Source organism: Emydura macquarii, unplaced genomic scaffold, assembly GCF_026122565.2.
Source record: "Emydura macquarii macquarii isolate MOO-44397 ecotype Brisbane River unplaced genomic scaffold, CSIRO-AGI_Emac_v2 contig_1253, whole genome shotgun sequence".
NCBI lineage: Eukaryota > Metazoa > Chordata > Testudines > Chelidae > Emydura > Emydura macquarii.
The window spans coordinates 24,438,422-24,456,743 of record NW_027131390.1 but is presented as its reverse complement, the minus strand read 5'-3'; the positions used below and the strand labels follow the sequence as shown (position 1 = coordinate 24,456,743).

General features: G+C 40.1%; 1 protein-coding gene across 1 annotated transcript; it reads left to right on the top strand.

The window, feature by feature from the left end:
* Positions 1–3,614: 3,614 nt before the first annotated feature.
* HMGN5 (high mobility group nucleosome binding domain 5) lies at positions 3,615–13,258 on the top strand. The gene is made up of 6 exons (XM_067548362.1): positions 3,615–3,870; positions 5,651–5,680; positions 6,386–6,415; positions 7,432–7,482; positions 11,267–11,410; positions 12,581–13,258. The coding sequence occupies exons 1-6, from the start codon at positions 3,856–3,858 to the stop codon at positions 12,626–12,628; spliced, it is 318 nt and encodes a 105-aa protein (XP_067404463.1). The 5' UTR covers positions 3,615–3,855; the 3' UTR covers positions 12,629–13,258.
* Positions 13,259–18,322: the final 5,064 nt, after the last annotated feature.

Below are 18,322 nucleotides of genomic sequence, written 5' to 3'. Positions count from 1 at the left end.
CACACGAGTTAGATGGAGGAGCACCTATCTTCCCCAGCTTCATGAATCGTTAACAGAGATAGATGCCTCCCTGCAGCCCAAACTTAAATGTCTCTCTCTGAGAGGGTCAGGACTTAGAACATGCTTCTGTCATCAGCATCTCCCGTTAGCTAGCTTTGGTGGCACCCAATGTGCTGGCTTTGTGAAACACATTCTAAGGCACCTATCTCTCCCAATACATTGTATAGGAAGCCTAGGCACCTAACTCATCCTTTGTGGATCACAGTGTTCCTGTGATTTTCTGGATGCCTAAAAATTAGGCATTGCAATGTTCAGAGTCACAACACCTAAGTCCCTTTCTGAATCTGGGCCTGAGTGTGTGGGGACATTTGTTCTTACACCTGGCATTCTTTAATCTGAAACCGTTTTTAGCCTATGCCCAACTCAGAAAGCACGGCATATGAGATGATCAAATTGTTACCTCTTTTGGCCCAAGTGGTCAGGCAATATTTTGGGCCTTGCCAGGCTTCTTCCACTATGAGGAGAAATTGATGATACAACTCAGGTATTTGTTTGGTGCAAATCTGTTTATTTACAAAGAATGTACACAAAGTCCTGTTTCCATGATCAGAGTAGAAACAAATAACAGCAGGCAGTTCAAGTCTGCCTTTCCCGCAAATAGTGTGTCCAAAAGAAGCTGTCTCTCTTTTCCTCCCAGGGCCACGCTTGTCACAATTTCAGGGTAAATGCACCTGTATCCCTCTGCTACATGTTCCACTGAGCTCCTGGAGTTCCTAGTCCGGTCTTAATTTCCAGAAGCCAGTCTGCCTAAAGGCCAGTATTTTCTCTCCGAGAGCTATGAACAGTGCATTGCCAGCGGTTACAAGTTACCACACAGCTTTCTAAGCAAACCTATTTATTCTTAAGGTAAAAATATTACAGAGAAAACATACAAAAATAAATAAAAATAATAGAAGTTCCTATACACATGCTAAAAGCTTACGAGAGATCACCTATCAGTCTTGTGGGGCCCAGGTAAGCCAAAGTCTTTCCAACCCTACGGCAAGGGTTGGGGCCCTTGGTCAGGAGGTCCCATTGGTTTGCTGGATCAGAGAGATGACTGAAGTCAGTTTAAACACAGCATTTTTATATCAAAAGCCCTTTCTTTGTTTGTTGGTTTCTGGAGAATCTAGTTTGAACCAGTTTATGCAAGCCTCCAGAGGTGAGCCTCTCTGGAGATTTTTAAAATCTAAGTGATTCATCTTAATAACCCCCCACTTTTCTGGGCTTCTGGCAGTCCCCCCCACCCCAGAGTGATATACACTTGTATACTGGCCCACAGTAATATATAAACCACTCATACACTTAATACAACATGAGGCGCAAAGAGCTTGCATTTGGTTGCAAAGTCGTCACAACACTCACAATTGTTTCTGTTGCTTTCTGTCTCTAACACACAAAGATGCACACTGCTACTACCAATCACTCCTGCACCTGTGACTAGTCTCAGGTAAACCCCAGCCCACACTGCTTGATTACTTTGCTATGCTGTCCATTGCCTATTGTTTCCAGCTGTTACTATCATCAAGGGATACTTAATTGTTCTTTTTATTTAGTTTAAAAGGAAGAGTGCTTAGCATACCCATCAGCATTAACGCAATCTGTGAGTGTCTATAGATCAAAGACCCATTTGATGACAGCCATTAGCACGTTCCAGCATAACAATATAGTGCAAAAGTTTACCCAACCCATATATTTAGGAAGAAGTAATTTCCTAGTGATTACTAAGATCAATTTGTTCCATGAACATTTTCAGAAGAGTCCAAGTATTTTTATAAAACAGCAATGGTGAAAAGGAAAGGGTAGTAAACATTATGTAAAAGTTAGTTGCGGAACTAATCCTGTGTATAGTTTCCAAAAAACTCAACCACATGAAGATGTTCACAGGAAGCCTCATACAATCTTGGGTCCCAGTTTAATGTTATTAGGATGTTCACAAGCTACCCCACAGGATTTTAGATTGGTTTTTATATTCAGAGGGCCACATATAACTTTAGACCCCTGTTTCAATGCTCACACAGATCCCCCATTAGTCCTTAGGTCTGAGCTAAGAGCTGTGGCCCACATCCTCAAAGGTATTTAGGCTTCTAAATTCCACCGAAATCAATTTAGGCTCCTAACTTCCATTGAAATGAATGGAAATTAGGAACCTAAAGCCATTTGAGGACCTGGGCCTGCATGCTTGTACAACTAAAGGATTTAGGGTGGAGGAGCAGAAATCCTGTAGTGAACTGTGTCAATTAGCTATTGTGGAATCATCAGTGGAACTTGCTTAACCACAGAAAAAACCTGTATCTGAGACTTCACCTCAGTCAGGACCCACCCTAAACACAAAGGAGTTTGAGAACAAGTATGCCAAATTTCATTAGTCTAAATTCAGGTTTAGGTGTTTAGTTTGTGACTCGCTTTTGAATCCTTCATGACGACAGGTGCTACCACACACTCCAACCTTAGAGAAAGATACAGAAAGATGCTGCATTTCTTAAAGAAAGTGGCTGCTTTTCGGAGGAGTCAGAGGGGTCGTAGGGGACTTTCCACAACCCAAATATTGGACACTTATTGACGTAATATGCAATTTCTTGTGATCTAGAAACCAGATCTTAAAATAAAATTGACCTTCCCCAAACAACTGCCACCCCACACCTTACTAACAGAACTGGTGCCAGTCCTGAAAAGGACTCTATGGCATGCACTATGCCTGTTCACACAGCAACAAAACCGCGCAGCACACGATGCTTTTCAACAGGTAGGCTTATGAGGCTGGCAGGGCAGGGCAGGCCCCAGGGTTCATTCTGCCCACATAAAGCAGCGAGTGCAAAGCCCACAGGCTGCCTCCGTCCTAGTAACACCTACTAGTCATAAACAGGCTGTGTTGTGTATTGCAAATTGGCCGGGGAGCCCCGCCATCTCGTGCCAGGCAGTTGGAAGCAGAAGCCCCTCACAGGAGCCAGCATGGAGCGGGCCCTGCCTCAAAATCCGAGGGCATGAGCCGGCCCATTCTTTCTCTTCACTCCATGGCCCCACACACCCATAGCACGGGGTCGTTGGGGCCCCTGCTTTCCCTCTGGCTACCCCCCTCCTCCTCCTGCTGGGCTCCAGCCCCTGGTGGGGGAGGGAAGGTGCAGCTGGCGAGGCAGCCATGTTGTTGGGCTCAGGGACGAGCAGACACAGTCCTGCTGCCCGTGGTAACTTTCAGGGAAGTTTCTGTCACGGCCTCTGGGGGGAGGTGGGCGGGAGGGGGCTCTGCAGCGGTTACCCAGAGCGGGGCACACGGCCTAGGGACCCCCTCCCGCTCCCCGGGGAGCCTCTGTCTGCCTACACCCGGCTCCCCACCCAGCAGCGCTGGCTGGCAAGCAGGCCGGCCACCACTGCGCTACCTCCCCCACCAGGCTGGGGACGCGACGGGAGCCCTATTCAGCGAGCGCTTTAGGCCGGCTCCCCTGCGCAGACAGCGTAAAACCAGCCGCTTGCCCCTGCGTGCGCGGGCGAGTCTCTCTCGGGCTAAGGCTCCGGCTCCGCCTCCCCTGCTCTTGCCTGAGCCTCCCATTGGCCAGCTGCTACGTCCCTCTCCGGCTGGACCCATCTCGCGCTCCCCATTCATGCAGTTTGGTTGCGTGTTGGTGTATTTTACTGTTTGCAATAAAGAGGGGGGGATTTTTTTTTTGTTCAGTTTCTGCTGCAATTAACTCTTGGTCCCTTATATAATTTTTTTGGGCAATTTTGCAGAACGGTTGAAACAGTTTTTTGTTTGGTGATTGCATTTATTTTTTTTAATATATCGCTATCTGTTTTGCAATCAACTATTAAGGTGCAACTATGCCCAAAAGAAAGGTAAGTACAAAAAATAAGGGGGGAGGGAAGAGAAATGGGGAATGAAGGGGAAATATTAGAAGAGCGTTTGCAAAAAAAAAAAAAAAATCTATAATTTATGCGTGTGTATATAGAGTTTTTTCATATTATTTTTTGTGCATGTCCTAAAGTGGAGCAGGAGATGATTAGAATGTGCGGTCGGGCTCATCTGTGCGAGCAGGGGAGCCTGAGTTCACTTTGGGCTGTTTTGTTTGCAAGGAGAAGGCTAAGCAGTGTCTCCATGCTGGATTACAAACAGCCATAGTGCTGCTGCTGCCCCTATGGAGAATACAGGCAGGCAGAGCTAGCCACGCAAGGCTGTGCTTCTCCAAGCGCCCCGAAAAGCGCACGGTTGAATAGCCGGAACCATCCCATTAATCGCCGGGGGCATTTTAGTGTTGATTGGGCCATTGCCCGGGAGAATTTGAGGCTAAATGGTGCCTCTTTCTCCTGCGTTTGCCTTTGTTCTCCTTTTTTTTTTCCTCCCACTTCTTGTCATACCAGATGGTTGTGCAATGGTAATTTGGAGCCATTAGGCGGCGCAGAGTTTGAAAACTGTCCTTAAAGGAAAGAGGGGCTGGCGAGGGGATTCACACAACAACCAGAATTAGTAACTTTGGCTCTGCTGAGCCGGTGTCTTTCCCTAGCGGCCTCTTTGCAAAGGGCCAGCAGCTGGCCCCGTCAAATTCCAAAGGCTAAAATGCGGCTGCCTAGCAGGGGCCGGTGCAGCTTTTTGCCCGCGTGTGTATTTTAAGGGTCAAACTCTTGGCTCTCCCAGCGTCTCCCCTTTATTTAGCTGTGTTGCGGGTTTGCATTTTGAAGGCATTCTGCTATTAAGTCAGTGACGACCCAGGCATTTCCTATCTTCTGAGATATACAGTTGCGGGGGACAAGATTTTCTTGGGGGGCCTGGAATTGGGTGTAGCCTTTAAGGCTGTGCAATGTCTGAAACGCCTCCCTTCCTCCCACTAGTCCAGAGTGCACTAAAACAGGTCCCCATCCACCCACCCACCCAACTGTTGCTGTCTCTCCCCCATAGTGTAAGTGGGACGCCTCTGGGCGTAGATGGTAGCCTTGTCCTTGCATAAGGCCGACAACGACCTTGTTGTTGCAGGTAATTTTTTGGCGGGAACTTTTTAAATGTGGGGGACGCTTTGACGCAATGATGTTTAACAAAAGTAGGACTCCGAGGCATTGTGGGAGTTGTAGTCTTTTGTCTAGGAACTTTAAAGTGGTCTTAGGAGGCCCCTTACACTGATATCATTTGATTTGTAAGCACAGCTGCAAAGTTATAGCTGTGGGAAGGAGTGGAGGAAAAGTTATACACTTTTTTTTCCCCCTTGATCACTTTGCAAACCTTATTTACTGCCAGGGATGGTATGAATGAAAAATGCACAAGGTAGAAGGACAGTGAGAAGAGTTGGTAATATGAGAAACTGCAAGGATGTGAAACCAAGGAGAGGTGTTTTAACTGGAGAACTAACACAGGAAGATAAAACTGACTGTGATACATTTGAAATTTGTGAGTTTACTTTTTTGTATGTGGCGTGAAGACTAGTTTAGAGAAAATGGCATGCTAATATTTTCCACCCTCACACTGAAAATAGGTCCAGCATTAATTCCATTTTTACAGACTTCGTTATTCTGGTCCCTGCTATGATAATTCTCAAATGCCTGTGGGCTAGCATTTGACATTGTTTCCCTTTTATATCTGTAAAGAATGCAAACCTTTTATGTTTTCCTCTTTTAATTTTTTTTGTAGGCTGCAGCTGAAGGCGAGGTAAAGGAGGAGGTAGGTTTCTTTATAAAATATTAATAAAGTGAACTTATTTCTCTAAGAACTTGTGTGGTGGTAAAGAGTTTAAAAGAAGTTACTAACTGAGGTCCCCAGTCCCAAGGAGGTATCTGTTTGCACAGACCTTGTCTTTGAGCACAGTCACACGAATCTGTGCTAGCAGATTTTGTTGCAGGTTCGGGGTATCAGGGATGAAATATGCACTGATCTGGTATGCTGGGGTCCAGTCCATTGGACTGTAACATAAGAGACATTTTGGAGAATTCACTGGCTATCTTAGCTGTTTGAAACTGGGAGCTTTGATGAACTAATATGCAGAGATTTGGAGAAGGCTGTTCCTGATACAGGAGAATTTCTAGCTCCACAGCAAAAGAACATCAGTTTCAGGATAAATGTGACCACAGTCTCGGAGACTGCTCCTCTTAGGTATAGAGATCTAACTGTGCACAGCAACTTACAGTGTTAGGTCCTTACTACTTACCTGGATTTGGTGAAAAGGGGGGAAATGGTGAAAGAAATTACAGTTCTATTTTTTTTTTTTTTAAAAGGCAAACCGATCGTATCCAGACTTCTATAAATTACCTTAGTATTTGTTTAATGCTTCATTAAATAACGGTTACATCAAATTATTCTATGATTTTATAATTCTGAGAACATATGGCTCTTTTTAAAAATTTTAGTGACACCTCTTTCTTTATGCAGCCAAAGAGAAGGTCAGCTAGATTATCGGCTGTGAGTATATTTTTTTTAATTGATTTTGTGATGTATGTGATGATGACAATTGAGGGAGGTTGGGGTACGAAGAATAATAGTTCTGTCTGTTCAGCTCTCAGACAACATGGTGATGAGCACAGTATAGTTTTATAAGTAGATATGTGTTCACATTTGCATTTAAATATTCCCATGGCTTGTGTACCAAGATACTATAAAACCTACTTGCAAATTTTACATGTGAGATAACAAACCATCACATGCAGGAAGAATCCTGCAATCCTTACTCACATCAGTAGTCCCACTGATTTCAGCAGCACAACTCTTGGAAAGAAGAACTGCAGAATTGGGGGCCCAAGATCTGCAAATTCGAGCATGCAATTTAAAGATATGGGAGAGTTCAGGGCAAAGCCAAAGTACTATATAGGGCCAGTCTCGCAGATGCTGTAGGCCTAGGAGTCCTCTTCCACATGCAGAACACTCATAGGATTGGGTTCAGTTTATGCTTCCAAAGTAAATTATAGCTGCCATGCTGGTGAAAAGTTGCACCTTATTTTCGTTAAACAGAAGATGCCTATGCTTACAGGGAATCCTCTGCAAAAGATAGGAGTAAAAGTCACCTCAGACAACAAGAAACTTGAGAAAAGTTTAGTGTCCATTTCTACATCCTGTGGGGATCTCTACTTAAGATGCTGCCATATGTGTCGTAGTGTGAGACTCTCATCTCCCCCTACGCAGTATCTGTACTTTATTAAATACTTCAGCCATAACCACTGCCACATACTTCATTTTTTCCTCATGTATCTGGATGAAATGACATGTACTAATTTATATACTTCAGTCTTGTGGTAAATGATTATGGTCCATATTCTTTTCTGGTCCTTTATACTACAGAGGGGAGCATATGGCCCAGTGTCTGTGCTTTTAATATATTTTAAATCTAGCATAAAGAATAAGTATGTAGAGGTTATTAATAAAATCACTGCAGTGCTCTTCAGAGGCTATATTTCTTATCTTACTATATGCTTTTTGTACAGAAACCTGCTCCACCTAAACCGGAGCCAAAGCCCAAAAAGGCAGCACCTAAGGTAAATATTTAAGAGATATTTAATATACTGGTTTTCTTTCTCAAAATATATTTATAGGAAAGAAGTCTATAAATAATCAGTTTGCTTTTTAATGAGATTATGTATTTAAATGTGTATTTTGCCCAGTTACAGGAATCTCCATCAGTAACTTAAAAATTATGGATGGCAAAGAGCTATTATGTGTTCTATTTCACCCTATCACCAGTGCAGAAGAATGTGGTAAATTCTTGAGTGATTTGTCTGATGAAATTTTAAGTGAGTTGTGATGAGTCTTTCACTGCTTGCCATGGGAGGCTATTCAGAACATCATTCTCCTAACAGTAGGTGTGGAATAGAGACTACAGAGCCATAATTGTAAGCAACTGTGGTAGTTATGCCTATAATTAAGTGTGCTTAATACTTTACATTATAAGGCCCTGTTTTCAGTAGCTTATTAATTTGCCAGACTTTAACCATTGGGGTTATAAATTTCCATGCTTTATCTCCTTCTCAGGCTAGATATTTTTGGAAATGTTCAGCATAAACATCCTTTCTGAGAATGAAGTTAGCAAAATTACCTATTTTTTCCTGTTTTTTTTTTTAAATTAAGTTTCCAACCATTTAGTTAAAGCTCACTCATACTTTGGAGCAGGAATTCAAAATTTGGCAGAGGAGAGTTGTGGGATCAAAGAATGCCTTTTGTTGGTCTGTTGAAAATTCACCCAGATTTGGCCAAATTATAGGCCTCTGAGCATCACTATTTGCACATGCTCAGTAGAGCATGTTAGAGGCTTGCTGCTAAAATACCTGAACAATCCAACTGTCCTGAGCATGCTCTGTGACTCACAACTCCCTTTGTGGTTCTGAATGGATAACCAAGCAAAACAACAGCTGCAAAGTATCCTTTACCCTATGAGAAAGAGTACTAGGGTGGAAGCCAGGAGACCATGAGTTCCAGTCTTAGCTCTCCACTTTCTGGTGTTTATAATTCTGTACTCTTAACAGCCCTTGTTATTAAACCAGGCCTCATATGCCTTAAGGGATGGACAGTTGTTATTTTCCCTCCCCATTTTACATTTGGAGTAACAGAAAGGTTGCACAAAGTCATTTCAGGGACAGCTGGGAATAGAACATATGTCTCTAATATGGCAGATGCAAGTCTCATCCATTTAGGCACAGTACCTTTCGGGGAAAAAAGGTTTCAAATCTACATACTTAGTTCTAAAGTTGAGCTACTAGACCAAATCCAGAGTCAGTAACAGAACCTAGGAAGCCAGAGACTGAACATTCTTCTACTGTCTCACAAATGGACGTGTGCAAGGCACTAGCAAAGTGTGTATTGACTACCTACAGTGGCTAATCCACATAGAAGATGAGAGCCTACTGCTGCTACAAGTCACTTTTTTAGCTCAAATGGTAGAAGTCTGTTTTGTGGGTCTAAAGTTCCTAGGTTCAGACTCTGCTGCTAATACATGCAGAAGTCAGCGTGGTGCCTCATGACGTTCTTTGTTTTTTCAGTATGCTTTTTTAAAAAAAATCTAGGAAACTACATACAAAAAACCTAATAGAATGTTAGTTGCAAAACTAATTCTTAAGAAATATCACAGTTAAAGTTAAGTGTGGACAGTCAATATGGCCCCCTAGTCCATAGCATCATGATGCAGTCTGTAATTAAATGATCACGTAGTATTTGTTCTACCAGAGCAGTGTCTCATTCATTGCACAATGAATGAGGCGGTGCATTGCAGGAAAAAAGAGAATGCTTTTGTGTCTAAGGTACTAGACTTGAACCCAGGGGAGCTGGGTTCTATTTGTGGCTCTTTCAGAGACTCCAAGGAGATACTGGGTGAGGCTATCACTGTTTACACACAAGGGGATGGAATGAAGGTTGCACAGGCTACTGTAATTCTGGCATTTTCCAATTTTAAGTGCTTAACTTTCCATCATAACATTATTTTAACAGCTTTTTGTTTATAATTGTAAGAATAGATCTCATCTTCTGAAATTTATTCATATTAAACAAAGCAGGGCTAAAAAAAAATCAACTACTACATGTAATCACATGACTGTATTAATCAGTTGATGTTGCCATGTGTGCGCTTTTCATCCATTCTGGAAAAATTAGTAAAATGACTTTGGCCTTCCTCCCATGGAAATAGCTGCAGGAGAGGGCCTGGGAATGGAAAACTCCATGTGGATTTCCTTGTGCAGCTTTCCTGGGATCATTCTGTTCTGGGGAGAGAGATCACACACCAATGTTGCAGAACGGCCCATAGTTTTGTCCCCAGAAGCCATGGATTGACACTGATATCCTGGGATCCATAGCAGGCCATGGCTTCTTATGTGGTGACCCTGTGTTTCCAATCAGATTCTCTGACAGCATGGCTCAATAAGGGTTGTGCTACCAAGGAATCCCCAGCCATTGGCTGCTCCTTCTTTCCCAATAAAGAGGGGGCTGTGGAAGAGTTAATAAGACTCCATTAGTTTTCTGTGGAAGAGAGACAGGAATGGATTCCCTTCTCTAGTCGTCAATCCCCAATCCTATGGAAGGATGGATCCACAAGGATGGTGCTCTGAAGGTAGATCACCACTACTGTTCCTTTGTTTGGGAGGTGGTGGGAGGGAGAGATACCATGAATGGGACACTCCACACTCCTAGTAATGGGCAAATATTCTGGCCCGTTGACCTTTATGAATATCTCTTGAGGCTTTAAAAAAATGGTCCCATTTAGTGAGTTTTGTCATGTAGTATAAAGTAATTGTCATACACTATTAGACTAAAAGTGTTGAAGAAATAGGTGAACTTGTAGCCGTGTGGGTCCCAGAATATTAGAGAGACAAAGTGGGTGAAGTAATTGGGCCAATAAAAGATATTACTTGCCCAATTTGTTTCTTGAAGAAATAAATACATTTTCATGGTTTGTAATCACTGAGACCACACCATCTCTTAAAGGATTTCTTATGAGCAGTAATTTTCCAAGTATTCATGGTCCTCTGTCTTTTGGAATGGAAGAGAATGTTAGGGTTAGTGTAATCAGAAGTTTTGGCACGCAAGTGCAAATCCTTGGAATTAAAGTTGGTGAGAATCTTGGTATTTACTATTGTGAAGCTGTGGTTTGATTCAAAAGTATAGAAGGTGGTTACCTCAAAGTTATAGTGTCGGGGCTTTTTTCCTTCTTTTGATTTAGCTGTGGCTCCCCTGTACAAAGTTGCAACATACATTAAAACTTTATTTCAAACTTTTTTTTAAATATCTGTAGTGATACTGTTGAATTCACACTAATCAAACCCAATACATATTGCTTGGAACAGTAAGGAATACTTCTTCAATATTCTTTGGTGACTTCAGCTTTCCTTTCTCCCTCAAAATATTAATTAGATGAGTCTCTTTGAAGAATTCTAGTGTTTCCATTGACTGTGCACGCTCTTAGATTACTCTTTCCTTTAATATCTTTTGGGACGTAGCTCCACAGCCAAAATGCAAGCTCACCAACATTTTTAGCTAATTTAATAAAATGTATGTTTTAAAATGCGAATTTCTTTAATACCAGACATAGGTTCCTTTGACCTTGTCCTTCTAGTGTATTCACTCCCAGTAGTGTATCAAGGACAGGGTAGAGGATAAGGGACTTCTTGATAGAAATTTTCATCTGGTACAATTAACAAAGGTGAGGTGCATTTCCAGTAAGTAGTAGTAAGTTATACAGACACAAATTTTAGACTTGAAAATATCGATGCTTAAATGCAATCTCCAGTTTTGTATGCATCTATCAAACATTTTTGTTCATGTGATTTACTCTAACAGAAAGAGAAGGCAGCAAATGATAAAAAGGAGGACAAAAAAGCAGCAGCAAAAGGGAAGAAGGGAGCCAAAGGCAAAGACGAAACTAAGCAAGATGATGCTAAAGAAGAAAACCATTCTGAAAATGGAGATACCAAAACTAATGAGGTACCTTAACTGCAGTGAATATATTAAAAAGCATAGTCATAAACAGCTGTGTTTTTATTGCAGCTGCAGGGACAAGGAATTCCTCTTATTTTTCAAAAGGTGACATAGTTAATTGATAATGTATTCTGTAAGGGCCAGCTCAGGTAACTGCAATGGGGACTTCTTTCAGGAAGCAATGAAGCAACTTTTCCTTCAAACACAACCTGGAGTGGAATCCTTCCACAGCTGTGCTGTGGCCTCATGCTTTTCTTCCTTCCCTTGGGGCAGGGAAGAATCTGAAGACCTAGGTAGCTGCAGATCCCCTGATGTGTTCCCTGCCCCACTCTGGGTTGGACTTTGTGCAGGGTATGTGCCTACTCTTTGAATCCTGTCATGCTGATTCCACACTGTGGGGCCTATTATACATGTAGAGGTGGGATTAGGTTTGTTTCTATGCAGAAATGTACATTGGTCTGGGAGTGGAGGACAAGAAGGGATGGGGCATAGATACCATGTGTGGGTGGTTCTTCTCCCTGCTTAGCATGCAGATTCTAGTTTACAAGCTTTCAGTTCAAAAAAGTCTTTCTTCAGGTGTTGAACATTCTTGTATTGTTTAATACCTTTAAAGAAAAGGATTTCTTGACGCAACAGCTTGTATGATATAAAGTAAATATTGGATCAGTATGTGCGTAAGTGTCTTTTAAAAGGTGTGAGTAGTTTTTTTACGGGAAGGTGGAATCTGTTGGTAGCTAGGTTTGTTGTGCAGTAAGAATATTTTTTAAAACCAGCTAAAAACTATGTTTGTAAAAGTCTGGACAATAGGGAGGCAGATCACTGCAGTTTTACATACAAGTTTCAGATTTCCTTTCTAATCTATAGAAATGAGGTCTTGTATTCTGCCGCCAATATATGGTCGCTGTGAATCTAAAAAATATTCCACATCTCCTTAGATTTACCTTAATATTCCAGTGTTAACTTCAGCATCTGTCCTGTTGGGTATTTTTTTTTTTTTTTTTTTTAATTTGTAACAGTTGTCAACCAAAATTCCAGTTTGTATCCTCCTGAGTAATTTTGTATCCTTTTCCAGTTTGGTAAATTTTTTTTGCAAACTAGCTGATCCAGCGTGCGGTTTAGAATGGAGCTTGCTTAGAGTGAAAATGTAATATTTCTGTTCTTCCCAAACACTTCTAGGCACCAGCTGCTGAAGCATCCGATGATAAGGAAGCCAAGTCCGAGTAATGTTAACCTTGCCCTATATTTCCATCATCTGGTATCCATACCTCCATGCTGTATTGTTAACAGAGAGGAATATTTTTATCAACTATTTTATAAATGCAGGTTTTTTTAGCATGAATTTAATTGTGGAACATCTTCATCTCGGTTACTTGGGAATAAAATCCCTAACAAACAAACAAACAAAAAACAAAAAAAATCATTGTTTTTAAATTTCGTGATTGTAATAGTTTGTATGGTACATGGAAAGAATAAGTGGTGGTAGCTTTTGACTTCTGTCAGTGTGTCCCTTTTTGTGTAAGTCATGCTTACAGACTTCAGATTTTAATTTTACCCTTGTATGTGTTGTATGGTTTCTTAAAGTGGGGAAGTCTCAAAACAAATAACTGCGTTAAACATTCCAGTGGTTCTGTGGGTTGCTTTTATAAAGAAGGTGAGATATTTTCATGAAAATCCTAGGAGCTGGAAATCTGTTTCCCAAATGTAACTTTATTTTGTCAGTTTTGGAAATAAAAAGTGTAATCATGTTTTTAAATGAAATACAAACATTTCTTTTAAAAGGGCAGGTTGGTTGTATGTACCCACTGTTAGGAATTTTGCTGGATTTATCTTAATAAAAAAGACTCCTCGAAAGTTGATTGTGGTTTGTTGCTTGTGCTGTAATCTTGTATTGCTTGAAAAGTAATAAGCCTCCTACAGGTGGTCAGTAGCACAATGCTTTATCTTGGAAAAACTGTGCAGATAAAGAGCTTGAATTCACAATATGATCAATGCATGGGCCTCTAAGCCATTTTCTCCAGCTGTATAAACAAATACCACTTTCTGGGCCATATCCTCAGCTGGTGAAGCTGGCACAGGCACATTGATTTTAATGGAATTCTGGTGTAAATGAGCATGCCTGGTCTTACATCTTCAAGTAAAGATGTATGTCCTATTTCACCAGTGCTAATGCTTAAGAGCTATTAAGCAATGATGATGTACTTGGCATTATTAAAATATATGGCCTAACCATTATAAAAGTTAGGAGCATTAACCTTCCCCAAATTTAAAGAGCAGGACCTATTTAACTTGGACCGGCTGCCTGTCCTTCTGATATGTTTTTTCATTTCTTCTTGTAAAACTATTGCACAAGCTTCTGCATAGAGGCTTAAAGGGCTTAAATCAAACCCTAAATAGTAAGAAATGGCTCTTTGTAGTGCTAAGGGAATGTTCTATAGTAAGTCTATGTTCTATACCATTAGAGAAAATTATGAACTTTCACAATTTTTATTTATACTTTACTTATTTAAAAATGTATTGTGTGCTCCTGAAATCATTTTAGACGCTTCTTTCCTCTCCTTTAATAGGAGGCACACAGGTCCACAAAAGTGTTTTCCATTAATGCAACACTCTTCCCAATTAGTGTCAGCCTCATTTAATTGGGAAACAGTAACTAGGCTCAGGGCCAGGGTTTATATGGAGTAATAATAGTCTTCTACCTAATTTTATTCATGTGACTCTATATCAAGGATGTTTTAAATTTTCCTCCTAAAGTCTCCTTTTATTCAAAAGGCTCAGCTCACACTGATGGCCAGATATGTCGCATTTGGTCAGAAGCAAATTGACTGGCACTGCAGAATTTAAAACCTTCTCTGTTTAAGACAATTTAGCAACCAAAAATATGAAATACTATGTGCTTGTGTAGTTTTTTTCCTTTTAAATACAAGAAACCAGCTGATATGATAGGTTTTAGTATAAGCCTTCGAAAAGGCTAGGTTTGGCTTTGAAGGTATGTATATGAGGTACTGCAGAGAAAGATACAGATGATATGAGAACAGAATATGTTTTGCACTTACTTCTAGATTTATTTTTGTAAGGGATGGGGAGGACAAAATGTGGGTTGTGAATTTGACCCTTAGTGTGCGAAGTCAGAACTTGCATACAAACAGACGAGTATTTTTAGGTGTGTTCAGTAAATTATAACTAAGTTGCAAACAGAGTCCTTACCTGATATTTACATGACAAACCTGTTTCACTACATTAATATGAATTGTAGAACTTGTTGGCATTAGCCTCCCTCCTCATCATTCTTGTACTCAAGGTACCCATCTATATTACCACTAAACCTAAGTTAAAAGTCAACAGTTAAAAGTGGGACGCAAGGGGAATGGGGCTTGTACTAGTCCTTGCTTTTTTTTTTTTTTTTTTTTTTTTTTTTTAAAAAGTTTGAACAATTAAAAAAAAATATTTTGCCCTTTCTGCATTTTAAATTAAATTCTTATCAACCCAGGCAGTCTCACTGACCAGAGAACGAGTGAGGTTGTGATCAGAAAGATACAACCTCTTGGACCTCTTTCTTTTTGTAAAGAAGCAACAGCAACGTAACGATTAGACAGCTCCAATTTATTTTTGTTGTCAGGTCACTTTTAAATTGTTAACTTGTGCGTGTATGTCAGTTCAAGCCCTGGAATGTCCAGGATTTTAACCCATTTATCTGATGTCATTATTATTTCATTTGTATTATAGTATTGTACAAAGGAACTTTATAACACATAGTCATGGACCCTTTGTCAAAGAGCTGTCCACTTGTGTAGAAGTGGCTTAAAAGAATGGTATCCTGTAGTTAAAACAATTAAGCTTCAAGATGAATAGTTGAAATTTCCCCAGATCACTTTCAGTTGCTAGTATTTTAGTATCTTCCCAACTTTACTGAGAATGGTTGTAAATGTTTTAGGACCTGATCTTTCCTTCCCATAGAAAAACTCCCAAGAGAGAGAAAAATAAAAACACAAGTGTTCTACAGAGCTGGTCCATCACTTTGTCTCCTCAGGTATATGATAATGGCTCGGGGAAGAGGCTGATCTCTCAACAGATTGGCCAGAACTCTTGTGACAAAATATCCCCCATTCATTATTGAATAATCACCAATAGCTCAGCCAAAGGCTATTAATAGAGTAGCTGGGGAAGGATGGGAGTGGGTTGTCTTGTGGATCTACATGAACTAAAATCAAGATAGGTTAAAAGAAACTCCACATCAGTTGGTGCCTCTCAAAAGCTCTGGGAGGCCAAACATACATTAAAAAACCTGATGCTACCAGAGTAACCAAACATCAATCAAAAGCAGCAGTATTTCTTCTCTCCACTCTACGACCCCTCATCTTGTCATGTGACCTATAGGGCTTTAAACACTAACACCCCACCAGTCAAATCCCACCCAGTGCTGCCTCAGTCCTTCACAAATGCCCACTGAAACAGACAGCAAAAGAGAGGGATCCTTACAAAGAATACGGTCACCTTTTATTCTGAGGCAGATCCAGCTCAGGCATTCTTCCTGATCTCAGATGGCAGCAGTATGGCATGAGGAGAGGGGTGAAGATTACAGGCCCTTTAGGACTTTACAGGTCAGCAAGTTCGTGCTGAGAGACTATATAGTGAACTCTTCTACATTTAAAAAACAGTTTGCCTAAAATGTTGCTATCTCATTCTTCAGACTTTTGGCTGGAACCACAGAAGATTTCATACTTATTTGGAGAAAGTTAAATAAATTACAACAATTACCTGCTTTCAAATTTCAAGAATTGGTTCTAGTGCTAACTATTAGTTTGCCAAAGTTATTGCAAAATAGTATTTCATAATTGGCAGTCACATAACAGGGTGTTGGGTACATTGCAAATTCTAGATGGAGGTACAGATGGACATCATAAACAAAGTATTCTCTCTTTGTCAGTAGAGTACATGTTAAATTTAAGAAGTGATAACCAGCCAGAAGGTAATACGTTACAATTCTACAAATGAAAAATATTTTCTGAATTTAGCCTATGAGTAAAGTTCTACCACCATTCTGGCCGCCTGTTCTTTGGAGGAGCTCATGTAACTATTGTAGGGCCTGATCCAAAGCCCTCTGATGTCAATATAAAGACTCCCATTGATCCCAGTGGGCTTCGGAGCAGCCCCATAATGCCATAAGAGGAAAATGCGTAAGGTTCTTATTCGCATCTAAAGTAATATAGCACCAAGCATGCAATACGCTCTACAAGATGATTTATTCTAAAATTGACTTAAAAATAGCTGGTCTGGATGTGCTGGTAACATAAGCTGCTGCTTCAAACCAAAACAATTTTTCCTTCACATTTAACCTCTATTCACTTAAAGTGAAGTGCTTTCAAGTCTTGTGATCTAAATAATTGTAGGTATAAAAAATATTTTCATTCTAACTTAGGGCCCATTCATATGCCAGGGTGTACATCACGTGCTAGTTGTGGTCATTCTATGTCAAGTCATATTTCTGTGTTTCAATATCCAGACTGTTACAGCGCAATTGTGTGTGTTTGGTATTGTACCTTTCCTCCTCTTCGGTGCGAATGTAAGAGTTGTTCTTAGTTCTATAGTAATTGCAAGCATCAAATTCCATGTTTCCAACAAATAAAGAAAAAACTGTTTGAGAATTTTTACAGAAAAATCTACTTGTGTGTTATTCGTGACTTTGCTATGGAAATTTAGAGTTTCACACAGAAAACAGATTACTTTTCCCCTAACAAATCTTCATCACTAGTTGATCCTGCCATTTTGGACACCGGTTGCCTGATTTTAAAAGCAAAAAACCCCACTTTGACATCTAGAGCTCATGCTATTTCTTGATTGGTTTATGGTACATCCAGATCAGATCCAAAGGGGCAGAAAGTTTATAAACTATTAAATGGATACACTTTTTTATTATATGGAAAAGGTTATTGGAAATGAATTCAACTGTGAAGGCTCAGCAGGAATGCAAGAAGACAATCATTACCTTTTACTGTGATTTTTGTAGTTTTTTTAAATATTGTCTTATTTCTGGATGTGTAAAGTACTGATTTAGTTCTGTAACACCCAGAGCATGAAGAATCTGATCTTTAATGTCTGTTAAGAAAGTCACGGAGTTGCCAGCAATAATTGAACATGTGGGAGTTCAGTTATTGTTATTAATAATAGCAAAGATCCTAGAAAAAATATGATGTAATGAATGGATGCATGAGGCTAAGGACAGAGACAGTTCTGAAGCATTGTGGTTAATGTTGCTAACCAGCAGAATAGATTTAAAGTCAGGTTGGCGGCAACTTACCATTACAGCACTTGAATTATTGGACAAGATACATATAAGAATAAGTATGGACTTGGATTTTAAAATGAAACGGTAAATGTAGACTAGCTGGATATAATATTTTAGATAGTAATAGTTTGGTTGATGTTGCTTGAAGCACTGTTTTACAAGAATCAGTTTCTTTCTAAACCCCAAAATTAGTTGCTACTGATGTTTTCATTTACTAAACATAAAACCTGTGAAACATAAAAGTTGAGCTTTAAAGAAAATCTCTGAGTTAAGGCTGCCACAACCTACTTAGCAAATTCTGTTTTGTCTAGATAGTGTAGCACATCTGTATTGTGAATACAAGGTTCTGGAGATGATGTGTGAGAATGAAAGGATGTCTGGTACAGAGAGATCACATTATAATGTCAAGATGGTTACAAAGTGCTTCTGGTGCGAATCACTGATGAAGACTACATTACCACATCAAAATGAAACTTTTTTAGCACAAATCTAGAGAAAAAGTGTTGTTATATCTAGATGACAGCAAAATAATTTCAGTGCATGTCTATAGAAAGCATGTTAACAGTTCAGACTCCCCATCTCATTTCTAGAGAGATCCATCATATGGTTTGGTTTCATAATAATTTTGTGATTGT